This window comes from Empidonax traillii, unplaced genomic scaffold (assembly GCF_003031625.1).
Source record: "Empidonax traillii isolate 1590-97213 ecotype Southwest subspecies unplaced genomic scaffold, ASM303162v1 scaffold223:size1722714, whole genome shotgun sequence".
In the NCBI taxonomy this organism is placed as follows: Eukaryota; Metazoa; Chordata; class Aves; order Passeriformes; family Tyrannidae; genus Empidonax; species Empidonax traillii.
In genome coordinates, this window is record NW_020955416.1 from 74,960 (window position 1) to 98,142 (window position 23,183).

Genomic DNA, 23,183 nt, shown 5'->3' on the forward strand with positions numbered 1-23,183 from the left:
TTAAACCAGTAATGAAGACAGCAATCTAGACTGTGGGAAAGACTTTTTAATAAAAAACTCTTTTTTTTCTCTTTCCAGAAGGAAGCTGGGTGGCAGTGCTGAGAGGAGGGCACTTACTTGTCCCCATCGACGTCTGTGGCAGCCACCGAATACCCAAAATAGGCAGCCATCTGAAAAAACAAAATTCAAACCCAACTTGTGAGTTGCAGTGATACAAACACGAACTAGCTTACACAAATCTGCACAGAAAATACCTCAGGGAGATGATAATATACACCAAACTTTTTTTTTGGTCTCCTTTTTCCGGGTGTTTTCCTTTCTGTTTCTTACGCAGAAAGTCAACTGATCCAGTCCTCTCTCCCAACTCTCAAAAAGGCCAGCATTTCCCTTATTTAAAAATAAGACTGGAATTCCTGCAGACTATATAAAATGTTGCTTTGGCAATTAAGCCAACAACACAGGGAACATCCTATTATCTACCTCCCTAAATACTGTCTGAACACAGGAATAGCCTCCAGGTCACCCACCAACACTCAGTCGAGCTACACACCTGCTCCCCAGTGAAGTTGTACATGGAAGACATGTTCTTCCCATTGTAGATAGACACCTGCACATGAAGAAACACACCTTAGAGCACACCAACAATATTCACCTTCGGCACTTATGTTAAAGCTTTACATTTCCTACCATTCCCAGAGTTCTCGCTGCTCTCGGGACTCCTGATATGAAATCTGGAACATAAGCACAGGGACTTGGCTTGAACAGAGCAGCTCATTCCTACTGCCTGATGCACTTTATGATTTACTTGAAAGATCTGCCCAGCCTATTAACATGACCTTTTTTTAAGTGAAGCAAATGCTCTTACCTTCTATGCCATCACCATTGAAGTCTCCAACAGCCACTGAGTAACCTGAACAGACAAGAGGAGACTTTAAAAATCTCAGCAAACGTTTCATCTTTCTTCACACTCTTCAAAAGTCTCTGTGCACAGTCCTCCTTTCTTCTTTTTAAAATGCAATGCAATAAATATTGTCTCAAAGCAGCTTAGACTGTGAACAGCTCCAAGAATTTGAAGTCAGAAGGCAAAAATTCTAAAATTATTATCCTGGGAATCGCCCTGGTCCATCCTTGCTTTTTTCCGAACCTGGTTAGACATCTATGAAGCTAAATTATGATTGCCCACTCCTCTGTGGGACTCTCTTTGTGTTTTCTCTTCCCAAACATAACTATTTTCCATTTTTTATTTTGTTTTGGTGGATTATTTAGAAACAGCCGCTTTTCAAAAAGTAGGCACGCAACCAACTTCCCACATAAAAATCACACCTGGGCCATTCCCATATGCAGCCTGAATCCCAGAGCATGAAAAAATCATGGAAATATTTCCATTTATTTTGTCATCAGGTGCTTTTTCAGCCGAGCCTGTGGCAAGATAACTGAGGTTCCACCACACGTAAATGACTGCCTTTTCAGGTGTGTTGCTCCTTAGTCATCTGCCCAGTGCTGAGTGGGAAGTGCTGTGATTTAGCCTGCAATATGAGCAGTGCAAGGCAGTTTTCCAGGTGCAGCTGGGCTGTCCTGTCTGCCACTACCCACCCAAGTAGCTGTCATCAAAAGCAGCACTGGCAGGTTTGGTTGCCAGCTGGTCGTCATACTTGGTGCTGTAGACCTTGGAGTTGTACTTGGCCACAATCTCTGTCACCCGGTCAGAAATAAGCTGGCCTAAAGAGAAAGAGAACAGCTGAAAACCCCAAAGAGAAGGTGTGACCTCAGTCAGTGAGTTACAGGGCTCATTTACAGCATGCTGCCTTCTGAAGCAACAGCTCTTCCAGAGCCCTGACCAGGAAGCAGCCACTGGCAGCAGCACCGGGAAAGGTGAAAGTGGGACTTTGCATCCCACCTCAAAAAAACGTGTGCACATATTGGCAGAGAGAAGCACACAAAGAGTTCTCCCTGAAAACAGAAGCTGCTCTTACATACAAGGCAGGCCTTAAATGGGAGTGCTCAGTTCTCATATGCCGATGGTATCTCAGAACTGAGTCAGTGCTCCTAAATCCCATAACACCAGAGCTTATTTTGGCAGACAAGAGGCTGGGAAGGTGACCACAAATGAGGAGAGCACAGTGCATTACCACATCCTGCACTCTCACTCCACCAACCACTAGGTGGTGACTGCATTACATTCTGAGTCTAAAATAAAACTTGAATCATCCCAAAAAAATGTTCAGAATAACACCTACTTCACATACATATTCAAACATATATGAAGGTTAGAGAAAACTACTCCTCCAGCACTTCAGAATGAGGAAAAAGAGTTTAGGATGAAAAATCTAGTTTTCAGGAGTATAGTGTTAGAGATTTTCCAACTATTTTCTTCTATTCAGAGCCAACATCTTTCTTTTCTGGAAGCAGTGTGAGAGAACAAGGTTGTTTTGGCAGATGAGGTGTCACTTGAGCCAAAAAAACAAATACAGGAACATAATCTATATTGTATTGTATCTGCAGTTTCAGCTTCAATCATTCCATTCTGTCCAGAATTGAGAGCACAGGACTGGAATGAGCCTCCTGTGCTGCTGCATCTTCCTGTGGGCTGGCTTGATACAGAAGGTCTATTAATAAACGCTGGTATTTACGTTAAAAGAAGGCAGCAGAGCGTGGCAGCCATGTCCTGATTGCAGCAGCAGCCTCTCCTGAGTGGAGGGCTGCAGCTAAAAGCTGAATGATCCTGCCAAGTCCACATTAGCAAAGTGTACAGGTGATGCTCTGTGCAAGCAGTGCAGGGAGAGGGAGAGTTTTCTTACTGACAAAGACTCTGACAGTGGCTGGAAGGCTGCGGATAAAAATCTCTAAGAGAACAAAAAGCAAAATCAGAGATCAGTTTCTCTGTGACTTCAATAATATCTCTCACCTTGCCAGTAAAAGCTTCCAGGTCCTCCAAGCAGCACCCTGTCTCCCTTGGAGGGGAAGGGGAAAAAAAAAAAAAGACAGAAACAAAAATTAAAAACATCTAAAATCAGGAAAACATGTCCTATGTTTATGGGAAGTGATTCCATGCATGTACATCGCTATAGCTTCGCTGACCCCCACACATTTTATCTTTTGAAGATAACAAACAATCTGCTTTCAGTGACTCATGGCTCTGTTTCATCCATTTAATATTCTAGTCAGAATTTTGCTTTTGTTACAATGGACCCTTCTTCCCACATAAATCTAAGGCAACAGGAATACAGTTAGGAGAAAAATTTAGGACTGCTCCATGACAATCATAGCACGTTCTTAGATCAGTATCCAAAACTAGTTTCATCTCCTGCCCTCTGCCACTTTTCTTGAATTATCATCAGAAAAGTTTAACTCAGAATAACTGTGCTCTAATTCCCCCATTCCATATTCCTTGGCACAACTGCCATCCACAAACCATTTGATGAAGCTTTAACCACATCAGCTATCCCAGTGCTGGGAATTTGCTCTGTAAGTACTGGATTAGGCCACAGGCTTTGCTGAATAAATAAAGTACTTATTCAGGTCTTAATCCTAAAAAGTCTCATATTCACCACTCAGAAAAATCCAGGTCAGAGATTTGGAGATACCTTAGAGCCAGGCTTGCCCACTCAGTGAGGGTTTGGGGTTAGAGCCCCAGGCTGGTTTTAACTGGGGCTGGAGTCTGCACAGCAGCCCTGAGGGGGGTGTGTAGAATAATTCAAACACTTACAGTCCTACCCTGCACTTTGCAGTTTCATCTGGAGTTAAAACAAGAGTAGTCTTGTGCAAAGAGTGAAGGGACATGACCTAATCATCAGATGTGAAGTCACATCACAAGCAGGACTTGCAGGGTCTTGACATGTCCAGGCTGTGCTAAACAATTTTACTGCACAATGTGGAAACTGCAGTAAGTTCTCAGATCTGTGCACAGTTTTATTGTGCTGGATTTAGGAAGTAATTGTGAATTAAAGGAAAAAAAAAAAAAAAAGAAGAACTCTAAAAAGGCGGAACTCAAAAGGAGAAGAAACCTAAGTGCACTTCTGCTGGCTGATGGGAAAAACAAACATGAGTCACAAGAACATTGTTTACCTAACTTCCTTAAGTTATTATTCCTCAAGAAGTAACACTACTGTGCACCAACATGTCCCAAAAATCCTGACCACTGCAGCTGATTCCACCTGAGGACAAGCTGGGAAAATGGATTGTTAGCTCTGGACCTGATTCCTACAGGAGATGAAACTGTGCTGCTCTGAAGACACGGGGAGAAACAGGTTTAGAACAGCTGTCTGAGTGGTTTGAAGTTACTTTTTGTTCTGTTTGCAAATTGTGTTTGGTTGTGGGGTTTCCCCCCACCCCAGGAACGGTGGTTTACATTTGGCTTCCTAAGAGCTGTGCCTGTCAGTGCTCTGCGTAAGGGGTGTTTTGTCTGCTGACCCCCAGGAATTGAGAAAGCAACACCTACCTTTGTAAAGTCAATGCTAAATCCACCTTGACAAAATCCCTGCCCATCTGCATCAATGATTGCTGACAAAGAAAAAACCAAAACAAACAAACAAAAAAAACCCCAAAACAAAATAAAAACCCAAAACAACAAAAACAAACAAACAAACCATAAAAAACAAACAAACAAAAAAGGAGACAAAAGAAAGAAAAATAAATATTATCAGTACTAGATCAGATGATTCTGTGGATACAATTCTTCCTAAATCAGCTTTCACTCCTGAACTTGAACCTTGGAATTCTTTACTCCTAAATCAGTATTTTGTCTTTACCAACAATTCACAGCCAAATGCTGTAAGAACTGCAGGGCTGGCTACCTGTAACACTAATATGTGTTCTAGCCTACCACAGTCAAAGTGAACAGCAACTCCACATTCTTTTTCATTTCATCTTCAAAATTTGAGGGGGAAAATATCTGCAATTATATTCAGGAAATAAGGCATATGGAAAATAACTTTTATTTTGGTATGGAATAAAAATGTGAATTGGCTTAAAACAAAAAGGGGAATACCTGGCTGAGAAGATCTCTATTTACTGAGGCTCATCCCAGCAAGAATTGTTATGAGTGAGTTAATCATAGGATTTTACAGCTCCAGGGTAGAAATGCTGAGACCTCCTTATCTCAAAGTGTGCCTGCTGAACTAACATGATTTAGTTCAATATACACTTATCCAACTTCTTTTCATGTTGGACCACACTGGATTTGATTCCTGCAGTTAAAAAACAACTTTCAGCAAATGAAAAGACAATCCCACCTTCAACATTCAGCTTCTAAATTTCTGTGTTTAAGAAAGGTTCTATACCTCTGAATAATCTACCAACCCAACTAGAAGACACAGATGTAAAGAACTGGGAAAATAGGACTCAAAATGTTCAATGGTTAATATAATTTAAACAATGCCAATCTAAGATTTTTTTTTCCCCCTAGAAGAAAGCAAGGTCTGCATCTTGAACACCAGCTGGAGGAGGATTCAGATGTCTGAATGGAAGGGGGGAAAATACCCCTAAAACATCCTGCTTCAAAATGTGCACAAGATACAAACACCAGAAGGATTCCAAATGGAGAAGCCCCACAAAGTGCTCTGTGCTTACTTGACCTGCAGGGAGCATATTCCACAAATTTGGACCCAGCAAGCAGGTAACATGTTCCCACAGGTTCCCTCTCTTGTTTGGTTTCGGTTCTCCAGTGGTACAGTGGGGCACAGGCCTGGGGAAGAACACACAGCAGTGAGAAAACAAACTCCCCTTCCATAGAATTCCAATTTTCTACAGAAGAGCAAACAAACAAAAAAACCTGGCAGATGTACCATGTGTTATTATAGGGGATTTATACTATGAGCACTGGGGCAGCAGGATCACCAGCCTGCATTTTGTAAGTAGATAGTTCACATCAAGAATTTCAGAAATAATATTTTGTGGAGAGTTCATCGAGAATTTATAACACATTCTAACTTCATCAAACCAGATCTACTAATTTCCTTCAAACAAGACAAAAATGCTACAGCCTTTGTTTATAAAGAGTTTAACAAAGCCTAGCTAAGAAATCCTGAAAAAAAACCAAACAAACAAAAAAAAAAGAAGACAAGTCATGCTGATTAGTGTGATTTTGTTTAAATTCTAAGTTATCTTTTCACATTTTTTCCCACTACAGTATCTCCATAGTGAGGCATTGAAAAGGCACCAAAAAACCCACCAGAATTTTATCATTTTGGGATCTCACAGAGGCTCCAAACCACTGATGAGACTTGAATTCCAGGGGATCATCGGGAGCAAAATCTCTGTTACCTACAAAGAAAACAAAAAAAGAAGCATTATTTCATTATTTCACAGGAAACCACAAAGTAAAACAGAGGGAAAAAAAAAAACAAAACAAAAAACAAAACAAAAACAACAAAACAAACCCTAAGTCATTGGTTTGGACACATACAGAAAGCATTAACATTAGAGGATATCACCCTTTGATGTAAAAAGGTTTTATCAAGGATTTATCAAGGATTTATCATTTTGTTTTACATGCAGCCATTCTCACATGTGAAGCATCAGTACCAAGGCTGGTTTGCTGGAAGAGCAGAAAGTTTCAAGCACATTTGAGAGTGACACAGTAAATACCTCACACTTGAGACATCACTTGGCTTCCAAGCAGATGACAGCACTGCTCAGGCAGTGCCAAAGCCCAGTTAGGACTAACACTTCCAGAAGAAATATTGCCCCTGTGGAATTGTGTGAGCTCTGCCTTTGGCTGGAACAGGGACTGAGGTTCTTCCCCCTGTTCCAATGACAACATCTCTGCTCTGGATGTCACTGCAACTCCAATCATTTGGTGTGTCTCGTGTACTGTCCTTGGAAAACTGATGGCAACTTGGCCAGCCTGATGAGAAAATGGAGGCAACACTCTGAAAAACATATGTAAAAGTCCCCTAAAGCCCTGGTTTCCAGAGCCCAAAGCTATGGGAACTGATGAGATCAGCAGCCACACGTCACTCCCAGATTGCCAGGGGGATCCCCGAGCACAAGCCTGTCATGAATCACAGACCTGTGACCACTTGAAGCCAAATTTCCTTGCTTGTTTTTACACCTTGTAAGGAGTGTTTTGTCTCTACAGATCATGTTACTTCCTTTAGGAAAATCCCATGAAAAAGACAAAAGAGATTGTAATCCTCCAGCTCAGCCAAAACAAGCAAATACCTGCACTATTTTTGCTCTCAGGTTAGAACTAGACAGAAATCAACGCCAAGGGTGTTGCAACCAGATAACTATTGTGGGTTTGTTTGGGTTTCTTTCTTTCTAATTTCATCACAGGTGATTAAAAACCCCACTTCCTTCTGTTGCCCTCAGTCCACCCTTATTGGACTGGTGTTAAAGATGTGGCGGGTCGGATGATGAGCACATCTGCAGGGATTTCTGTTCCTTGAACATTTACACTCTCACCCTTGCACAGTCTTAAATGCAGTTTGAGGACCTGCACATCACCTTCTCGAGGTACAGAAAACCAAAACCAGATCAAGATGTTTTCCAAAAAAGGAACTGTCTTTAGCACACACAAATCCCGGTGTTTTATCACCATTGGTTTTTTTCCCCCCATTCCTCACATTTAAATCATGAAGAGAGACTTAAAAATGGTTAATTCATCTCGTAACCACACCCAAGGTTACGTAGCCCTGAAAGACAGATTTGGCTTCTGCCCTCTCCTTGTCCAGCTACTCTTGGTTACAAAAAGGTCTCTGGGTTTCCCTTGCCAAACAAAGCTTTCAACAATGTAAAACTTGGGATTAATTAGGGCAGGACATTTTATACTTTTTCCTGCCGTTGCATACTTATACAGCACTGGATATCTACCACAGAAATGAAAGCTGGTAGAGCAGTTCTATGTGTAGAGCAGAAGGGGAACTGGCAGATTAACCAGGACGTGGTGCCAAAACAGCCCCGCTGTACCTTCTCCCTGAGCATTCCCGAGCTGCGAGGAAGGATCAGCGTCCAGGACAGCATCTTTAAGAACCTGTCCCTTAGGGTTTAGGGGACAACACTATTTTTCTACAGCACTGACAGAGCCCTGATTCAGCTCAAAATCGAGGGTAATGTTAGAAATCTCTGGGCCTTGAGCTACAGTCAGGAGCTGGCAGGTAAAAAACCAAAAATCTTCAAACCAGAAAGCAAAAATAAACGTGACCACAAAGCTGAGGATGCGCCAAACGTACTTTGTGTATCAGAGTCAAGATTTCAGGAGGCAGCATCATAAATTTCTGGATGCCTAAATGGCAAATTAGGAATTCTTATGCTTACAAAGCCCCTCTACATCCTCTAGCAAAAAGTGCTCTATCGGGCAATTTGGCTAAATGGATTGTATTTATTTATGGCACACAACTATCACAAAAATATATTGCCAACATCTTGGTCAAATTGTCCAGTGTCAGTGCAGATGCACATAAGAAACCAACATGTGCTCCAAGGTTAAGGGGCCTTACATTGACTTTGTCTTGTTTTCAAAGCCTCCTTTGAGGGAGGGAGGGGTATCTTAGGGAGAGGGCCTTGAAATCAGCTGTAACACTGGAAAGTGCACTAGGACATAAAAAACTAGATCAGGTAGAAAGTGTGTACCTTAGAAACACTGACAGATGTCTCATTCAAAGTTCTCCCCAGGAAGAACAGTGTAAATAGATTATAAGCTTTTTCCCTCAGATCCAGAAGAGAAACTGATTTTCTGAGGAGATCTGGAAAACACCCCTTTGTCAAAAATCCCCTTGATCTAAACAAGAAATGACTGGGAAAAGTAAACATAAAAACACTTAAATATGTGCCCTTCCTGAAGCAAACCACAGTTAAGTAAGGTAGTTTAGCTACACCATGAAGTAGATGTGTCACGGGAAGGCACAGGACTCACCTCAGCATTTTTGTGTTTTAGTGTAAAGAGCTGCACTTCATTATTATTTGAGCTTGGTATAATTTTTCAGTGGCAGTTATATATCTAAAAGAAAGCCTTCCCCCATACCCTTTAAAACAGCACCTTCCTCAAATGAAGCAAACTGTCATACAGGTAAGATTAAAACATCCAGGGATTTATGAATCCAGACCAGTGTTGTGATGTATTACAGTCAGTCTTACTACCCATAAGGGTTCTTATAGCCAGGGCTGGATTTCTTGCATTTCTAAATTCTTTAAGAGCATCTCAAGAACACCTCAGAAATGCCCTTAAACGAATGATGTACATTTTGACCACAGATTCACTGAAAGGTTTGGGTTGGAAGGGACCTTAAAGCTCATCTCGCTCCAACCTCTCTGCCATGGGAAGGGACACCTTCCACCAACCCAGGGTGCTCAGAGCCCCATCCAGCCTGGCCTTGAAAAGGCCTTTCAAAAGGCATTCAAACAGATAGATCTGGGCAAGACAACCTATGTTCTGACTGGACTGACTCAAAAAAAACGTTCAGAGCTTTTATACAATGCTATTTGTCAGACTGAAATGCAGCCACTACAGGGACTTGTGGTGGATGGGTAATTAATTCCAGGATTTGACCAGAGGGTATTATTTCCTGTCTTTAAAGGCAGCTTCTACTGTGGTTTCCCCTTTGTTCCTTCTCGTGGTAGTAGCCATCACATGATGATTTCACACAACTCTTTCGTTAGGGAAAAAGGGCTGACGTGTCAAGCCAACAGTTCCCTGTCTCACCAATTAATTTCCAGGTGGGGTGATGGGGTAGTCAAGGCTGGAACAGATTTTTTAATTTTTTTTTCCCTTCAAAAAAATAGGTGTATCGCTGCTGATGGACCAGTGGAACATTTTCATTTTACTGCACCACATAGGGTTTAAATTTATAAATGAAAATTAACGCGGTGAGATTACAGGGGAAACAAAAATAGTCTTACTCATCTTCCAAATATAATTAAAAAAGATCAGAAGTTTTTTTCAGTGCCAGGTTTCTTTTTAGCTATCAGCCTTGGATAGTTGGCATCTCTTTTTCCCCAAGGTAAATGTTATCAGTTACGGAAACAATGGAGTTACTACAAAATGCCTCTGTTGAGTAAGTGGATCGAGTTGTAACTTGCAGCCCGCCTGTTTTAATAGTACTGAGCGAACTTAGCTAAAACATTTGCCCCTGATCTTCGGTGCAGGTCTTACCTGAGGTAATTAGGAGTCAAGAGGCACTGAACTCATGAAACCTGGTTCAGTGTCATCACACTAAGAACACTTGAGAAGCTGTAAAATGAAAGTAGTCACCTAATTCACAGAACTCAGGTTAAAGTAAACCTCTCTGTAACTATGCCAATTCAAAGTAAACGATGTCGACACTTCTGGGTAAAAGGAAACTATGTAGCCAGTCCAAAGAAAGAGCTCTGCTCTCCTAAAGTGAGATCTTGGTGCGGTATCTTCCAGCCCACACCTCAGTGAAGGCAGCAGGAGCCACTTTATCTTTATGGAGCTTATCTTTACTAGAAACTCCCCGTGCGACCAGACGGCTGATGGTTGAGCAACCTGGGTTCAGCCAGCGTTTTGTGGTGACTCAGGGAGAATGCAGCCCTTCCCATGACGCCCCTCCTCTCTCCCGAGGTAAGAATCCTGCATTTTTTCCCCCGGGTGGTGCTGGAACAGAAGCGTCTTTTCCCTTGGCTAACATAAGTAAGGCACTTTTTTTTTTAATTTTTTTTTTTCCAACTAGTCATACCACTGAGATCCAGCCACCCACGGGCAGAGCCAAGAGTGTTCGTGCAGGAGTCTACCTAATCCCAGAAGCATGAGCGTTCCTCCTCTGTCAGCGGAGGAGGAGGAGGATTGATCCGTTCTGCCGTCCTCCCCTGCACTCAGAGCAGCTCCCAGATCCCAAAGCACGCTCCGTTTTATCCGGCGCGCCCGAGATAAGGATGGCAACCAAACTTCAACGGGAGCGAGGCAGTGGCAGATTTAGTGAGATAAAAAAAGCAATCCGTTTCACCGTAGATGAATGAATGGTCTTGGCGAGATTTATCGCTTTCCTGTTGACTGAATCGACGGCCTTTGTGATTGAAATCCCCCAGGGATCGCACACTGATGCCAATAAAACAACCAGCTAAAGGTAAAAAAGTACTTTGTTAAAGCAAGCTGTTTCCACTCGTCCCACTCTCCCTCATTCCGTGAGTGGAAATGCTGGAGTTACGAACAACTGACTCACAGTCAAAATCTCCGCAAGGCAAGTGTAGGCTCATGGCACCCGCTCCAGTCACAACTTCAACATCAGCAGGCTGAACAATCCTAAAGCTCAAAGCTGCCCAAGGCACTTAAAATACCCACTTCAAGCTAAATAGGTCACAGATAGATCCAGCCATGCCAAACTGATGATTTAGGCTTCCAAACAAAGCCTCCTATTGTTTAGGATCACCCACTCGGGGATAGAAAAAAACCCAAATGTGTAAACATAAGGAGGAATCGGGAGAGTTCTTTCTAAACATGTTCCTTTTCGAAAGCCTCCTTCTCCTCTATCAGCACAGATCAAAACAATCAGTCTCCAAAGAATTTCATCCAAAAGCATTTAAGACCAAGCCATTTCTCTAAAATCACTCTGCTGTGTCAAAACACGGGGGAAGGGGCAAGAGGAGGGACAGCACGACTGTCAGTGGCAAAACCTTCTCCAGCCACAGGCCACACTGAATTCTCTCTCCAAAGCAATAAGAACACACCATGCAGAGCTGAAAACGTTTGAGATGCTCCTGGTTTTCAAGTATTCAACATCTTCTGTTGAGTTTCCCCGGTGCTGGATTTTGAGATGTGCCACAGAGAATGAAAGCAGCAGGGAAAGCTTTGCCCAGGAGAAGGGAAGACCGTTCAGCCGTGCTGTCCATGGTTTACCACACAAATCTCAGAGGAGCACAACAATACACTGTCTGAGCAAGCAAATCTTCCCGGACTAAGCACGAAATCTGCTCGAGGAATCTGCAACTCATTAGCACAGAAGTTCAAAGTTGTTTCATGGGCTCATTTTCCTTTGTAACAGTTCGTAGAGCTGTCTGCATTCCATCATTCTAAAGGCAGCAGCTCTTGAAACAGTCTCAGCACTGCCCTTCCCGAGGCTGACAAAAAGCGCTGTGTTTTCAGGCATCCTGCCAGTGTAGCAGGTACATTTCTCTTCAAGTGAGCAGCAGATGAAGCCACTGTTCAGCTTCTAAGAGTGGAGCACCCCTCCAGTCAGCCTTGCAGAAAGTGCTTGGCCAGCAATAAGAGCAGTTTTTTCACCAATTGCTTTCCCAGATACTTTCTTTCTGACAAAATTCAGAATATTTCCCTATTTCTGTAGATTAAAACAAAACAAACAAAAAACCAACAAAAACAAGAAAACAAACAAACAAAAATCCCGTAAATTTTCTGTCACAAAATCATCTAATGTGTAGAATGGATAAGAATGAATGAAGATAAATATTTACCCACCTTCAGCTATAACCTGTGATTTTTGATAATTTGACTGTGAAATCTTTGCAACATCTTGCAAAGAAAGGATTTATTACTATTGATTCTGCTTATGACAATTTCGAAGAACATGCTACCTTGAGCACACAAATTTCCCCTCAGTGTTGTCCTGAAAAAACGAGGCCTCCTACACATCCTGAAATTCTGAAAGTTAGCTGAGTCAAAGGGTGAAAATCCCAAGGGATTTTACAGAATGATTGGATTGAAACTATGGTAATGCTGAGGCAACTGTAGCAAGAAGTCAAGATACACAAGAATACAAAGAGCAGAAACTTCAGCTTTGTCACAGAGGCACCTTCAGCTATTGAATTAACGAGGTAAACAGAAACAAAGTAAAAAAAAAAAAAACAGTTTTCAAATCAGATTCTACCTCAACAGGCAGGATAAAATCTGTTAAAGTAACAGCAGCCCTGCTTCCTGGTTCAGTTTGGCACCAGCACCAAGGAAGGTGTGAGTGGTGCAAGGGAGGAAGCTGGCCCTGGTGGTGGGGTCCTTTTCAACCTTGATCTCTGCTTGCTTCTGAGAGCAAAAGGCAGCCTGAAGCACACGCCTAATGATACTTGAAAGCTTTTTTTTTAATAGACTCCCTTCCTGGCCACTTAGCCAGCAGCACATGCAGCACAGCTCCAGGCACCCCTGAATTCGAGGGCACGTCCTGGCACACACGTCTGCTGTGCGATCCTCGCAGAGTCATTACCACATTAAATCAAACCCAACTGAGGTCGAGGCCGAAACGCTGAGAAGCCCCACAGCGAAGCATCGTTACATTTGGGAAGTGTTAATGTGTGATACAAACGTTTTTGCCTTCCAAAGCCACCATACAGACCAAAATGCCAAAAGCAATTAGTACAACATGCACAGCAACACACACAGACAGAGTGTTCTCCAGGGTACTTTTATGTGAGTGTAGCCATTATGCTGGGAGAGCCCCCTTCCCTTTTGCAAATTTTCCCTGCTCCTGGAAATGAGAAAGAGGGAAACACAAGTCCTACTGCTGGACTCCTACTGCCCAGCTCTGTCCTGGCAGAGCTGAGAGGTCACCCACGGGAAAGGAATAAACAAAGTAGTAAATTCCATACTACAGGAAGTATCAGCTTCATGACTTATCCCTTTCCTCCAGGGGAGCTGGGATGAGGACAAATGCAAGCAACAAGCAACCTACTGGAACAAGTCCTCCAAAGATTAACATCAAGCAGCCGGTACCTTCCCTCCTTCCCTCCTGGGCTATGTAAGAGCTTAGGCATTTGCTCCCACAAATGACCACTCTGCTGTGCAAATATGTCAAAGCCAAGAGCAAGAGTCAGAAAGTAAAACCCAATTAGAAGAGCACTCTGAAGAAACACATCTAAGTAATGATGCAAAACTTGTGCTGGTTCTTCCACTAACAAAACAGCTAAATAATCATGGGGTGGGGGGGTGGGGGTGGGGGAACAAAACATCTGCCTTGTATTGCAGGGCTAAGCAGCATCTCTGCAGTTACAAATCGTATTGCAGTGCTAAGCAGTGATGGATGGACCTGGATTCTTGCAGAGGTTGCATTTAGTCACCTACCAAAATCCCCTTTGCATCAGCACCACAAGTCACCACAAATCTTCCACTTCCTGATTCCTCAAAGCGGATCCCAAGCATTCCCCAGCCCCTGTTCCCTGGGGAGGCAGGGGCAGGCAGGAGTGGGGGTTTACACTGTGCTGGCAGTGACACTGTCATCAGGATGCAGGGAATCGACCCGTTGTCATCGTGCACAGAGAAAAAAGACAATTTTTTTGTGTGTCTCAGGGCACTTATTATTTTACTGTGCTGAAATACAATGCCCCTTTTTCATCGGGTGAATAATTGACAAATGCATTATTTCCCCCTTCACTGCCTCAGAGCTGGAATGAGTTAAAGTAGGCCTGAAATAAATCCTCTTAAGCTGTTATGACCCCACTACTTCTACTGCTAAACTTCAAGTGATTAACATGCCTGGTACTTAAAGGCAAATGATGAGCAAAACACTGTTTGTTTGCCCAGTAGCAAATACCTTGACACACAGGAAAGCAGCACAGCCTCTGTAGGTACCTGCTCTGCCTGGCGCATGTAAAAGCAAATATTCACAGTTATAAACAGAGCACTGAAATTTCCATTGGAAGATCCATCTACAACCTACCTCATCTTTCCCCACCAGAAGGTTTTGTTTTTTGCTATAATATTAGTGATGTTTAATAATTAGGGACGTCCAGATTCTTTCTTTAAATTAAAAACCCAACCTCCTAGAACACAAATGTGTTTTTTTAACAATAAGCCCAAAGTGAAACAGACAAAACAATAAACAATAAATTAAAAACCAACTTTCCCATCTCACATTGCTCAGAAAAAATGTCACATTTAGGAGCTTGGGAGAGATCTTAAGTAATGTGACAGAAAAACCTCCCTGCAGAGTGGACTGAAGAGACTGGTGACAACTTGGGTTTTGTCTATACCATTATGTATCACATTTCTTTCTGCAGGAGGATTGGTGACATAAGAGCTTTCACAAAAACACATGGGGATTTTCAGAAATCTGACCACCACCAGCATTTGGTGGTGTGCCCTTGGCAGTGGAAGGGGAAGAAGAGCTTCTCCACTCACTGCACAGTCAGGATTTACAAAGGCTGCATCAAGCTTAGAGCCCTCAGACTGCCAAGTGAAAACAGAGGCAAGAAGGAATTGCAACCAACCAGACCTTCACAGCACAGGTGCTTCCTCTGCCCCACCACGTGGGTCTTGCTAATCCTCCAGTCCCATGACATGGGAAGGTTTTTTTTCCGCTGGCCTGAAACACACCTTGGAAAACGGGACCCAACACGGAGTGGTTGGAGTGGGAAAGCACAGGCACTGTGCTCTCATATGACCTGCCACAGCCTATGGGAATCACCCTGTGCACCAGAGCACGAAGAGTGACTCGAGTGTTTAATGTCCACATTGTTGCTGCTTGGCTTTTCTGTGCTTCAGAAACAGGTGAGGAATGCCTCTGACCTGAGACACCTCAGTGCTGCTATCACAGATGACAAAAACGTTATGAAGCTACATCTGAGGGGAAAAATTAAAAAAAAAAAACAGAACAAAACAAACAAACATATTTTTCCACGGTTTTTAGTTTATGCTCCTGGTTTCAGATGAAACTTCTATTTCTGCCTATAACCACCTTTGTTGATACTGAAAAGGATCTTTCCTTACATGTCACGTTCTTAATAGCCAAAAAATCCCTCGGGGTTTATTGGGAGTTGGGTTGCCAAATGTTTTAGGATTGCTGTAAAGTACAGAGGGGAAATATAAATAGACTAAAACACAAGAAGAATAATGTTTGCTCGCTCAGGCTTTCAGCACAGACCAAGGACAACAGAATTCTACAAAAGAGAGGCAGAGGAAAAGGGAAACACAAATAGGCCTTGAGAAGTTGCCAGTCCAAAACCAGCCACATTCACATGGACCATGAAGAAACCCTACACGAACCCGAACCCCTCCTGCTTCCCCACAGCAGCAGCAGAGCAGGGACATCCCATCTCCCCTCACACCGACCCCCAGGTTACCTGTGTCATCAAACACAATGGGCTGGCAGTTCCTGTTGGAGTTCCAGTTGCATTTGAGCACCTGCCCTCCTTCCACAATGTTCTGCTGGGTGGTGTTTGCTTTTGGAGCTCCCACCAGGAGATACGTCCTGCAGCGAAGAGAAGAAATGAAACAAGGGTTTCGACAACTAAGGCACAGATGTTGTTACTTTATGGCATCTGAAGAGCTAATAAAGCAAAAGCCTTGCCCACTCAAATACCAATCTGACTAGAACCACTCTGAGTTTCAGAGAAATTCATAGGAGGTCTTGGGTCCTTAAGCAGGCAAAAAAAAAAAAAAAACAACAAACAAACCAAACCAAAACAAAAAACCAAAAAACCAAAAACCAAAAACAAAAAAAACACCAGAAACGTTTACCATAAAGAAGAGACAAAGAAGATAGAGAAAATTAAATGGTACTGTGCTATTTAAAATGATATCTGAAATTAAACAAACACCTTTTATATTCTTTTTTTCCTTTTTTAAAACAAACAAACAAACAAACAAACAAAAACACAACCCCAACCCCGTGGATGCAGCAGAACAGGAAACCACGTACTCCTGTAATGTACGAAAGCCATCAGTTGACACAATTTCTGGTTAATTTTGTGCGTAAGGGTAGTTCAAGGAAGTCAGTCAGAAATGGAAGCATGGTCTAAACAAAAGCAGTAGAGCACTCTGAGCTCAGCATGTCCTCAATGTGATGACTCAGCCTCCTGTGAGAGAGCGCTCTCGTAAAAACAACCCCCGAGCACCCAAGCGACCGCCAGCCACGGGTTTGCATGCTAATGAGCCGCTACTGAAATTCATTACACAGCCATCAGTTTCTCGTTAGGATCAGCTGCGCTTTTCTACATCCCTGCTCACACGGGCAGGCTCAGCGCATCCCGAGTGCGAACTGCCGGGAGACCGAGCCTATTCGGCTCGGTGGCAAAATTCCGAAGCTGCAAAGTCAGAACCGGACCAAACGAGGTTCCTGGTGTCTTCTAAAAATCTTCCAGGAACCACAGGACCTCTGAGACGCACTTCACTCATCAGCACTTCCTTGAGGAAGTAAATTTGAGGCATATAAGTGTATATAGAGCACATAAAAATCAAATGCTTCCTTTCATGAGAATCTATCTGCTCCTTGCTTCCCCTCAGAGTGCCTAAGAGAGGATCCAGCTTGCAAGAGCAAGTCTTATCAGGCACTGTGGTTCTTTAGTTTTGAAATTGGTTAAACTGAACAAGCTGCAGGACTGGTTGGAGAGGATGTCGACAGGCAAGCAAATCCAGGCTTATCAAACTTGCTTTGGTTTCACAATCATCTCCAGGCTTGGAGATGGAAAGAGCTCCAAGCTCTTTTTGGTACAGAGCTGAGTTTATGTTTCTTAACGTGTAAACAGCAGGTATAAACATGTAGCACCTCATCAGAGCTCAATTCATACGAAGACCAACACAAGCTACTAGTTTTCAACGTGTGAATTTTCAGAACCCTAAAAATTTCCTCGTGTGGACCCTGATAGAAAATCCAGGCTCGTTGGCAACCCATTTGATTTCCTTAGTTGCCATTCAGAGACTGTCTAGATTTCAAGGACAGGAATTTGGAGCACTTTAATCGACTTAAAATGTTCTCTCCGGGCTTAAAAATAAACACCATAATGCCAATCAAAGAAACACATCAATTATTATAATTACAATCCATTAAACAAGCTAGCAAGCTCGCCCCCTGTTTTACTCTTGCACCACGAGCTTTTGAACCACTCCCCAGACACACCACCACCACTCTGACTCCTGGAACAGGGCTTCCATCCCGGACTTCTAAATATGCTTTAGTTTGGCATCCAGCAGGTCAAAATAGACCATGAAACAGCAGCTTGAGCATTCAAGAACTAATGACATACCTTCGTTGTCAGGCTAGTCAATCCAAACAGCTTTGGCTCGACTGTACTGACTTGGTCTTTCATACTCATGTAACGGACAGGTGATAAAAACTCAGCAGCGCAAGAAGAAAGGCATAGCTTAGCAAGTACAAACAAACTTTCAGTGACAACAAAAAAGCTGAGGAGGAAATTCCCTTGCAAATATGCAGCAGTCCACCGTGCTGCCTGAAAGCCTCACTGTTCTCTTTTATAGCAGTGCACTTCTAGGTCAGTAGTTCTTATAAAAATAATGGAAAGCTTCCAAATAGTGATTTCATAGAGACCTGGGTCACATAATTCCTTATCAGAAAGCGAGGAAGAAAATTTACTACTGGTATTTACCAGTCTCTTGATAACTCTGCAGCCACACATGCTGACTTAAAAATACAGGGAGGGACAAAAATAGAAACTTTTTTCTTTTAGCACGAAGACTTACAGGTTAAGATAGCACAGAAAGATGGTGCAAGTTAAGACAGGACAGCTTCTGATATATGCGGGTATTAATGCAATGCAAACAAAGCTAGATGATGTACTGCAAAAAGACTTGCTCAATACTTAGAGAATTCGATTATGAACTAAAGATTAAGAGGGAGAGAGAACATCCCCTCAGCACGACAAAAGCCAGCAGCTTTTCTAGTTTTACAGCCCTTTCATGAGGCTGGAAAGGAGTGGGGGAAAAGTGGCAAGAGCTGGACGTTACTGTATTCCCGCACTTGAGAACCACAGTCTGATTCATTCTGGCAACACGAGGATTCAAAGGTCTGAGACGCGCCAGCTACTACACGCTGCCTAATCTTTGACGTGAAACAGGAACATATGCAGGAAGCAGATGTGGAAGGTGCTTACATGCAACTTTTGGTTCCCCTTGCTGCCTCCTCAGCAGCTCAGTGACCCGCACAGCTCGAACACGGCACTACCGCAAAGCGCACTCAAACCAGAGAACGGCAGAACTCCCGAAATGCCACCTTACGAAGCAAAATCCCATAACCTTCATCTTCCTACGCCGTATTAACTATTACCACCCTCCGCACGAGAGCAGGCTATGCAGAGCATCCCGCTGCTCCGAAGCCCGGGACTGGGTCTGGCTCCCTAGAAAGTGGGTCTGGGCATCCAGAGCATCCCCGGGGAATGAAAGGATGCGGACCCGTCCCTGCTGGGCAGCGCCGGGGAGGGGCGCGGCTCCCTCCGAGTGCCGGGGGGCCCGAGCAAAGGCTCCGGCCGCTCCCGGCCCGGCTGGACCAGCGGCATCGGGACTGCACCGGCCGCCGCATCGCCCTCCCCTCCCCATCCTCGGCCAGCACAGCACCGCCCCGGCTCCAGCGGCTCGGCGGGGCAGCAGCGGGGACGGGCACTTACGAAGACGGGTCGGGAGCGAAGAAGTCCACGGCGAAGCCGAAGAAGCTGCCCGCCGGGCCCGAGTAGACGGTCGGGCGCTCCACGTCCAGGTTGAAGGCACCAGTGGGGCGCAGCGCGGCGCCCAGCACAACCAGCAGGATCCGCATCGCCTCCGGCAGGAGCAGCATCGCCCGCAGCCGCGCCATGGCCCGGTCCCGCTGCTCCGGGCGCGGCTCCGCCGGGACGGGAGGGGATGGGATGGGACGCGGCGGCCCCGGCCGAGGGGGCGGAGGGGCCGTGTTTCCCGCGGCGGGGCGGGGACAGGGACGGCAGGGAGCGCAGCCACTTCCCCTTTCGGCTCGGGACGGGCCAGCAGGAAGGAGAGACGGCATCATGTGGTGCCGGGGGCGGGCTCTGCTCCGCTCCGAGCCCGGCCCGCCGCTCTTTCCGCCCGCAGCCGGGGAGGCATGGCCCTGCCCCGCCGGGAACCCCGGCATCACCCTGCCCCAGCCCAAGGGAATCCTGCTCCTGGCGGGTGTTGAGGAGCTGGCACAGGTTGCCCAGAGAAGCTGTGGCTGTTCCCACCCCTGGCAGTGCCCAAGGCCAGGTTGGATGGAGCTCTGAGCAACCTGGGATAGTTGAAGGTGTCCCTGCCCACGGCAGGGGGGCTGGAAATAGGCGATCTTCAAGGTCCCTTCTAACTCGCAGACTATTCTGCGAGTCTGTGAAGTAGCGCTAGAAATAAGAAGAGCGGGACACATCCGTGCCTGATCTCACTAGGTCTTTCTGCTAAAGCCTTTCTGAACAAGGCTGGGAGATGGTCTTTAAGGAAAGCTGTTAACACAAACACAGAGTGAAGCAAGCGCCAGTGGGGACCCAGGCATGGAGCGGAAAAAAAACCCCAAACCAACAAACCAAAACATAATTTCAAGCACATAGGGTATTAGACGAAGTCATTTTAAATGCCAGGGTCACAGCTCCCCAGCAACAGGGGATGCCCAGCAGCAGGTGCAGAGCTGAGTCTGTAAATCCCCCCTGAGGGGGATCCTGGCTCCTGTTCCTGCCCACCTGGGGAAGCAGTATCCGGTGCAGCCTCAATCTCTGCAGTCGCAGTCTGTAGACCTCGGATCATCTGTCACCGACAGCGTTCCAGCACTATCAGCACAGCCCGGGCAGCTGGAGGCTGCCATCAAACCCATCCTCGGCCAGCACGAGTTCAACATCTGCTCGGCCCAGCAGTGTTTTGGGTAAAAGAAAACATGCTGGAGAACCTATAAAGTGGAAATGGTTCATATTAATTTGGAATATTAATTTGTATATCATAACAGCATTGTACTTTTATCACCTCTCCCCTATTGCCACAAAAAGGTTGCTTTTTTTTTTTCTGCATGAACAAAAGGAACAATAAACAGTGATATTTTTCGAGTCCTAAATATTAGTTCAGAATATCCCACACGTATTTACCAAGGGATAGATTTGGTGTTACAGGAGTCCTGAAAGAAAAACACTTATGCAATAAGCATAAGAAGATCCACACAGTAATCCAAGAAAAAGTCTCAGAAAGCATGTGCTCAGGCCTCTAACAGAGAGGATTAATTGTAGCACAGTAGCTGCATCAGGAAGGTGAAACCCCTCCCTTAAGTGGCTTGTGTAAAGAATGGAAGTTACACCAGTTAGAGTTACACCAGTTACTCCCTAAAATGCTGGTGTAACTCCCACACACTCTTTGGAACCAGATACAGGAACCACTGGCAAAGTTTAGGACCGAGATTCTAAAGAGATAATTTTACTTTAAAATCTGTGAAATTGGCTGCAAGTAGACTTTTACAGGCTCAGTTCTAAAAAGACCAGAAGCATCAGGCAGAGCCAACGAGAGTCAGAGTGACCAAAATTAGAAACCACTTACTGAGAATGCTTTCAGTGGAGAGCAATCATCATGGCAGAAAAGGATTAAAACAAACAGGAATAATGGTAGGCCACTTGCAATCCTGTGTTCCACTCACTTGTTCTTCCCATTAATTGATAATAATTCCTTCAGGGAGCCAAATGAAAAATTATTTATTATCAAGAAATGGAGGAGAGTTCCTATACCTGGACTTGATACTTGTTACTAATTTTCATAAATTTGTGGCCTCCTTATAAGTAAAAAAAGAAACATTACCAAAGACTTTTATTGTTATTTACTGACTTCTCCCACAGCTTTGGTACTACAGACCCGATCAAAGCATATGGGTTAATAAGTTCCCAAACTGTAGCAAAGAGGGCAATAAAAGAGAAAAGAAAAGAGAAGCTTGAGAAAGTAGCTTAGGGAAAGGGAGGATTTGTTTGCTCTGCTTGTCTGTAGAACTCCACAGTGTTACGCAAGCAGCAAAGGATAAGTTAGTTTTAAGATATTAGAATTTTTTTACCATATGATAAATTTTTCCCCCAGCCTCAATAGGTGGGAATTTTTGTCTGTATTCAGTTCTAAACACAATTATTTTGGAATCTTTTGGCATTTAAAGAACTGCTTTCCATCGTTTAGCAGATGAAACTAATATTTCTGTTACAACTTCCTACTCTTGCTGGTTTTACTCATCAAGTGAGTGGTCTTGTTAGTTTTTAACTCATCCAATAAGTTATTAACACAGATGAATAAAACTTTGCAAGATGCAAAGCACCTTTGGTGAGCAGGTATTATTTTTTTTTCCTGTTCCCGAGTGTCCAATGTGGATCAGGTATTTCAGGACATTTTCCCTTTGCAATAACGTGTCTTCATCACAGCATTACACTCAACAGCAAGGGGTGGACAAAGTGCTACAATTCAGCAAAAACTGCAGATGTGCAAACCACAGTGGTCCTACTGGAAAAGCCTCAGCAAGAGGAAGTGAGTCGTGCCAGGGCTGGTTTCTGATCTGCTCAGTGCTGATATCGGTGTTACTCCAGGGTTAGTCAACGTCTGCCCACCACCCCCTTCTTTCCTTTTATAGGACACTCCTCACTCACCAGACCTTTCTGTGACATCAGCATTCCACAGCATCAAGTGCTCCATGTACCAAAGGATTCATATTCCTTCAGTCAGAAGAAGTTTTGTCATTCTAACTCAGATATGTGACTCATTTTTTTGCTTCACAAAGCACTTCAGCAGACAAACAGTAATGCCCCCCCCCCCCCAAGGCTTAAATATTTTTAAAAGATATTTTTAAACAATGTTATCACTCTGGAGAAAAGGATTGACAGGAAATAACATAATAAGGGAGAAACAGATCAGAGAAAAAAACAAAACAAAAAAGAAACCTGAGCTCTGTAATATTCTCTGCACAATCTCAGTGAACATGAACACATCACCCCACAGGGAAAAGCCTGGGAAGTCACCACACCTAGCCCAGAACCAGCCCAGTGATGGAGCTCCCAGGACACAGGCAGGGAGAGATGGGGATACGAGCCTTCTGCTGGGAAATGACTCAGGAGGCTTTTCAGACGGGGCTGGTGAGAATTTGCTCATCTGGAGAGTGCAGACTTGGTTTTCCTGCTTCTAGAGTGGGAAAAGAGATGTTGCATCTGAGTATCTTCCCTAAGAACCTTTCCCTTCTTTTGCCTGCTACTGTTTCCCCAACAGTTCCAAGTACTGTCCTCTCTGCTGAGACCATCAACCACAGCAAGTGTGTCCACAACCCACACTCACAGAGGTTTCATTTAGAAAGTGGAAGTGACCGTTTCTGGCAGAAATGCTTGTGGACCAGTATTCTGCTGGGGCAAAGAGAAACAGAGCCTTTCCCTGCTGACACCATCTCCAGGCACTGAACACAGGGGTCACTTGCTAGTTTATTCCCATTCATGGAGAATTTCCAGATGACAAGAGGAATTTTTTTTTTAGTTTTCCTACATTCTTGCCTGCTTCTGGTTACACAGAAACACCAGGGACCAATGCTTCCTGTCATATTCCTGAGCTACTGCCACCCCTGTCTTCAGTGCAAATAACCTGCTATTTAGTA

At 44.2% G+C, this 23,183-nt stretch overlaps 1 protein-coding gene across 1 annotated transcript in view; it reads right to left on the reverse strand.

Moving 5' to 3' along the window:
* ITGAV (integrin subunit alpha V) overlaps positions 1–19,458 on the reverse strand; it is a 37,049-nt gene extending 17,591 nt beyond the window's left edge. Inside the window, exons 1-11 of the mRNA XM_027887837.1 lie at positions 19,231–19,458; positions 15,955–16,082; positions 6,170–6,261; positions 5,569–5,683; positions 4,439–4,500; positions 2,906–2,951; positions 1,594–1,719; positions 866–910; positions 688–731; positions 551–607; positions 118–170 (exon numbers count right to left, since the gene is read on the reverse strand). Of these exons, the coding sequence (XP_027743638.1) occupies positions 118–170; positions 551–607; positions 688–731; positions 866–910; positions 1,594–1,719; positions 2,906–2,951; positions 4,439–4,500; positions 5,569–5,683; positions 6,170–6,261; positions 15,955–16,082; positions 19,231–19,415 (953 nt within the window). The 5' untranslated portion in view covers positions 19,416–19,458. The remainder of the gene's footprint in view (positions 1–117; positions 171–550; positions 608–687; positions 732–865; positions 911–1,593; positions 1,720–2,905; positions 2,952–4,438; positions 4,501–5,568; positions 5,684–6,169; positions 6,262–15,954; positions 16,083–19,230) is intronic.
* Positions 19,459–23,183: the final 3,725 nt, after the last annotated feature.